Source organism: Phalaenopsis equestris, unplaced genomic scaffold, assembly GCF_001263595.1.
Source record: "Phalaenopsis equestris unplaced genomic scaffold, ASM126359v1 Scaffold001107, whole genome shotgun sequence".
NCBI classification, from domain to species: Eukaryota; Viridiplantae; Streptophyta; class Magnoliopsida; order Asparagales; family Orchidaceae; genus Phalaenopsis; species Phalaenopsis equestris.
The window spans coordinates 153,051-159,402 of record NW_018165546.1 but is presented as its reverse complement, the minus strand read 5'-3'; the positions used below and the strand labels follow the sequence as shown (position 1 = coordinate 159,402).

Sequence of the window (6,352 nt, the reverse complement as noted above, 5' to 3'; positions counted from 1 at the left end):
CTAAGTGTTGTCATCAACTTCTACATCTTCTCTTTATAAGCCAATAACTAGCTCATCTCCTCAACTCATTGTATCCCTTCCAATCAAGCAAAAAAAACTCTCAATTTTATCGAAACATCGAGCGAGTGATTTGGGAGATGCTTTGGGCCCCTCAGTTGCTTTCTCGTACATCTCCAGAGGATTTTTAGGGCAATCGACCATGCCATCTTCACTCGACAGCCGACTACCCCCTCGTAGCTTCAGGTCTATGTTCAGTAGTGCCCTTGATTGATCCTCAAATAATTGTATCAGTTTTTGATCTTCTGCATTTAGATTCATCATAAAATAAAGAAGACTTCAAAAAGTCGGACCACACAAACATGACAAAAGCCCCTCATGCCCATGAGTTGATTCAACTTAGATACCATAAATGAGGTCGCAAGCCCACCAGAGAGCAATAGAGAAAGCGATGGAAGAATGCTATAACATATTTGTTTAATCTGCTCAATTGGAGGGTCTTGAATTATAATGAAGATTGAGTGGTCGGATCAAGGGTCAGGTCAATCGTCTAAGCATTTCTCCACTCTATTTCAAGGATTGAATTAGATGACCCCACCTGATCTAGTAGTGAGGGTGCAACCATTTACCTCTTCACAAGTAGCTTTTTCCTCTTCTCACCCTCCAGGTAGTCCTGTCCTTTCAGTTTCCCAAAGACTGAGCAAACCAAATTGTTGGTGAGAATGTTGGTTCGCTACTTCAACAGTCTGTCCATAACAATGCCTAAAACACAAAAGCTAACCAACTCTAGCAAGGGAGGCTCAAAGTAAATTAGGAATGAGGAGTCTCATGGAGCCCTGCTTATAAGAATCAAAGACTTTAACATCAACAGAGTTCAATCATTGATTCATTAATTCAAATGGAATGAGATACATTTGCATTAAATTTTCTTATTCTTATCACAACGTCACTTTCAAGAAGTAAAAGAATCGGAGAATTAAAATACATACACTAAAAATGTGTGTGCACTGATCTTTAGGCTTTCTAATGGTACATAAGAGAATAGTATGTGGAAGGTAGATCCACAGCAAGTCATGAGGTCCACTTGATCGGACAAGCCAAGTCAACTTGGCTGAGACCGACCAAACCAAAAAGCAAACAAGAAGACAACCAAATAATAAAATCATAAAACATTCGACCAGAAACGAGACAAGAGAGTGTATGAGCCATCCATAACAAGCAACAAATTCGATGTGATATCCTATCCCTCAGAGGAGACGACCCAACGAAAAAGCCCGATCTCCAAAGTATCTCTGATCATTACACAGAGACCTGAAATTTCCTCACTTGAGATCGGAGATAGTTAATTGGGCTAGGTCAGCCGATCAAACCTTACGGAGCAAGCCCAACTGACAAGGCTAACCCCATCAATCTTAGTCAACTAAGCTTAGCTGACCAAGCCAGAAGTTAGCCGAATGATAAACCCTTCTTGTAAAATACCAAGAATACTCCAATGCAGTCTATTTTTAAATGGGATAAAAAAAGTAATATCGATATTGTATTTCCTCCGCCATAAATAGCGAAAACATTTTATAAAGAATCAGTACTCTTGAATATTTTTCATTAGTGTTCATCCCTCTCTCTCCCTACCCCACACACACACTCTCATTCTCTCTCTCTTCATTTACGATCTTTTCTTTTGTTGTTGTTCACTGATAATCTCGGATTTAACAATGCTATAGGAATTTCTAACAAACACAAGAATTCATTGTTCTTAAATTATGAGTCATATATTTCTTTTAAAAGAGATGTGGCACTATGAGCTCTCAAATAGTAAGCATACATAACTCCTTCCTTCAGCTTCTTCTGCTTCAGTTTAGTGCCCTGGCTTGATTTTATCAAATCGAGGATTAAATTATCGGTGAACAACAATTGACTTTTGACGAGATGTTGTTGAACACGCGGAAGCCTTTCCCAAACCATATAAATGAACCTAATTGTTATGAGGAATTCCAGAGCGCATTACGCCAAACACTAAGACTCTGCTCGTTTTAGAATTTAGACAGATCGCCATCAAACGAAATGTAAAAAAATTTCACCACGACAGATCAAATATACAATTTTGTTTTCCACTGTTAATAGTGAAAAAAGCACACGAACAACATAAATATTAATATTATAATTTCTATTTAATTCAAAATCTCAACAAATAACTTATAAAAATTATATATAATTTCAAATGCATTGAATAGCCCCATCTAATGGGGTGAGTTGTACCATCGCCATCGGAAGGAAGCAATCCAATCAATTGACCTTTTAAGGTTCGGCACTCAGCTGGGAAACAGACAAAACATGCCGCCAGGAAAGTTGAAAAACTTGTACTAAAAAATCAATAGATAAATAACCCCCAAGTTTAGCCTAAAAATCCACCGTACTCAACTTTCAGAGACCGAAAAAAGTTCACATTTTTTTTTTATTTTTAATAATTGCTTACCCGCTAATCTGGACACGAATGAAATTAAGTAGTTGGAAAGGAATGAAAAATAACACTAATCACGCACTAATCACTTTAAATGCACCACATATTTGTACTAAATACTAATTAACACCCCCACATTGTACACCTTGATACATTTCATGAATATCCTCTGTTCCTCTCTAAGTAGTAATATCATGAATACTCTTCCTTTTGCTTTCCTTCTTCACACTCTGCCTTAGATAATACTTCTGCGCATGGCTGGCCACTTGTGTTGGCGTCCTCGTCTTTACAGACCACCTCGATATATTCCTCCAATCTCCCCTTCCAAATCTCTCCAATCCTTCCAAAAACCTCCTACAAAATTTTTTAAATTATATTTCAATCCACAAATTAATTCCATAAACAGCTAAATCATTTCTAAGTAGCTAATCCACAAATTAATTCCATACCTATGCTCATCCTCCGACCAAGGAACGCCTTTCCTCCTCCCCTCCTTCATCGGAAGATCCGCCGTCGCCGCCGTCTCCGGCGACAAATCTCCCGTTTCGATTTCATATGGAGGTAGATCGACGCCGCCAGAGTCGATGAGACCGATGTCGTGGATGAGGAGGAGGTAGTGGAGGTAGATGTCTTCCGGAGCCTTGCCGGGGATTTGTGCGGCGATCCGCCACCAACGATCGGGGGCTTCCTCCGGCACGTCCACCAGCGCTCTTTCAAAAGTCTTGTTCTCCTCCGTCGTCCACGTCGCAGGATCGGCTGGGATCTGGTCGCTGGCAGTGAATTGTAGGTAGCCACCGGACATCATCTCTAATCGGCACGAGCAGAGAAACGGATGGGGATCTTCTTCGGTCCGTACCCTGCACGGACATCCGACCGGATGGCTATATAAAGCGGGCTGGTCGGTGACTCGGCAGTGCTCTAAGCGGTGGGTACCTTTCAAGTTAATACTCGAAATTTAATATATTTAGAAAATTGGGATGAATTAAATAAAATGTATTTTCATATTGTGCATGTAGGATTGTGCTTGGTTGAATATCTAGGAGATTCAATAGACCGGAGGACAAAAAAGTATAACTACGGAGGGCACATTGACGGAAGAGCAAATGACCCACTTCATCATATGCAACCCCCTAAGTCAGGGATGGAGGCTGATCGTATGTAGGCCACCTGAACCAAATATTTAGGCCAATCGAGCCGAGATGAGGACTTGATCTACCTATTGCTACAACTTGACACGAAGGGCAGAGTTATGTATTGCCATCATCTCAGGGACATCCATGATATTCTTTATCACAGACAAGAATTGACAATAACATAATCTACGAGCTTCTCGAAGGACCCGCTTGTAAGGAATAGGCTATCTATTGAACTATAATGATTAGTGCTCGACCAGATAGCTTAGCCTTGTTCAGCCTACAAGAGTTCCTCGTCTATGGATCAATAGTCGATAGTTAGATTATAATAGTCAATCGACAATGTCAAGCCGATCGAGTTAAGTCTTGTCGACCTGAAGACCATCAAAATCCGATGAACAACCCCAATTCAACACATTTGGATGAACATGTCTTGCCGAACTAAGTTCCACTAATTTCAACAAACTAAGTTAGATGGTAGCAAAGTCATAGATTCAAACATTAAAATTATCCCACATCACCCCCATTAAGGGAAGCACATTTATTTTCATATATTGTATCCCTCCTATATAAATAGTAGAATCATTTTATAAAAATATAGCTTATCAACAAATCAGACTACTGTTCATTAATATGCATCACTCTCACCATCTCCCTCTTTTCTTTATTATGCTTTATTCCTTGAGTGTTATTCACAGATAAATCTGGATTCAAACAACAACACATCAAATTTTACAATTTTCATATGTAAGACTCAAAGTTTTTAATTTATACTCAAAACCATTACAAACTAAAAAATAATAACAAAAATAGATCCCTTCATTTCATTCTCATAATAATGTCAAACAAACTAGAATCTAATTTGACTCGTAGATACAAAAGTTTTGGCCTTCATCTGGACAAGGTCCCAATGTTGCACTCTTTTGCCTTATCTTTTCCTCTATTTTATTCCTGAATTTCAGCTTGCTAGGTGTTTGTTCGTATTAGCCTCATTTAATTCTTTTATCATCCATTCACATTTGGCTCATGTTCGAAATGACTTGAGAAAAACTTGTAACTTAATCATTAACAATTAATGAAGAAATTTAAGTTTATTTTATTAAATTATTCTTCTTAAATTTATATAATTATTAACTTTATTAAACATATTATTATAAATATAATGCAAATATTTTTTTGGCGTGAAATGCAAAGTTATAGCTTTTAAAAAACACTTCTTGCTTTAAAAATTCTGATGTGGGACTAATATGTCGATATTGTGGCGCGTCCCTTCTCTGGCTATGAGTATTTGCATAGACACAAGTCAAATCCTACGTATTTACATATCTAACAACTAAAATTATTTTTATTAGGTGGTTTGACGGGCGGGTGTGCATGTTTAAGGCGCATTTACATACATACTAGACACATCCCATGTATTTACATTTTTAACATCTAAAATTATATTGTTATTGTTATAATGAGATTAGTCAATTTTACATGGTCATGCCAATTTCTGGCTTGACCATGCTGGTTTCAAGCATTGTCACACTACCAGACGTCCAAAGCTTGCTTTATAAGATATTTTCAAGCCAATGTTTGCTAGATGTTTAAATGAGGAAGCTTGGGCACGAATCGAATCACTTTTTTGGTAGATGAGAGACCTAAATACTTCTGAAGAGCATAAAGAGAGGGTTTTGGAGGGTTTGCCCTTAGAATTTTCTTTCTCTCATGAAGTTGAGGTGTTAAGAGTGTTTCTACCTTTTACTTTGTACTTTTGAGGTCTAATGTATTGGAGAGGTGTCACTGTTGTGGAAGAGGAAACAAATTATTTTGTAAATATTAACTTTTTAGTTTTACTTTTAAACATGATTTCAATGGAATATTTTTCCTATGTTTTTTTCTAATATGCATAGTTAAAATTCCTATCGCATCTCTGTGATTCATGGTATGTGGTTTTTATATTTTTCTCAGATGATTTCTTTCGTTGTACATTTTCTTGAGAAATTAAGGTTTTTGTTTTTGTGTTAACCACAGAATCTAATTTACTGTTGATTTGGTCAATTAAGATGTTAAAATATTTCATGATCTTTGACTCCAGACCATTGCTCAAAATAATAAAATAGTTAATAACAAAATTCAGATAACAATGGGTATAAAATTGGATCAGAGTAAATCTGTAGCATACCATAGAGATTGATGAAACCTCAACTTCATGGATTCATGGATTCTCACCTTCTTTTGACCTAGGCATAATTATAAAGAGAAATTCTTATCCCTATTAACAACTATCACATAAGGAAAAGCTTAGGAAAACCACAAAATACCACATCACGTAAATCACATAGGTGCAGGCCTCATATAACTTGAAGAACAATAAGATTTATCAGGCATTGTTTCCTGTCCTTTTCAAAATTGTTATATTTTGTTTTTGCTTTTGAATAAGATTTTAGAAAACAAACTCTTAAGTGATATCACACTAAACTAGGTTTAGATGTGTAGTAAACTTAGGATTTGCTCTCCAGAATAATTCTTAACACTTTTCTCGAAGGACCGATACATGATTCTCTTTAAACATATTATTACTTAATAAATATACTTGTGTGATTCAACCGGATTGCTTCACCATAACTTTCCAAGTCGTCAAGTTTTTCACACCATTGCTGGAGAAAGACGTTACGAAGAATTCTAATTTAAAGAGAACTTTAGTTGAAATGCTGAGAATCTAGGTTTAATAATTTTTGCTTTTCATTTTCTAATTATTTTATATTTGTTTGCATTTATA

The 6,352-nt window shown here is 36.6% G+C and overlaps 1 protein-coding gene across 1 annotated transcript; it reads right to left on the bottom strand.

Moving 5' to 3' along the window:
• Nucleotides 1-2,403: 2,403 nt before the first annotated feature.
• LOC110033175 (transcription factor SRM1-like) lies at nt 2,404-3,365 on the bottom strand. The gene is made up of 2 exons (XM_020737078.1): nt 2,905-3,365; nt 2,404-2,809 (listed from the first exon to the last, which is right to left on the bottom strand). The coding sequence occupies exons 1-2, from the start codon at nt 3,258-3,260 to the stop codon at nt 2,635-2,637; spliced, it is 531 nt and encodes a 176-aa protein (XP_020592737.1). The 5' UTR covers nt 3,261-3,365; the 3' UTR covers nt 2,404-2,634.
• Nucleotides 3,366-6,352: the final 2,987 nt, after the last annotated feature.

Coding starts and splice junctions, on each gene's coding strand:
- LOC110033175 (XM_020737078.1), bottom strand. CDS start 3,260: ATGATGTCCGGTGGCTACCTACAATTCACTGCCAGCGACCAGATCCCA. Junction 2,810..2,904: donor TGGTCGGAGGATGAGCATAG/GTATGGAATTAA, acceptor AAAATTTTGTAG/GAGGTTTTTGGAAGGATTGG.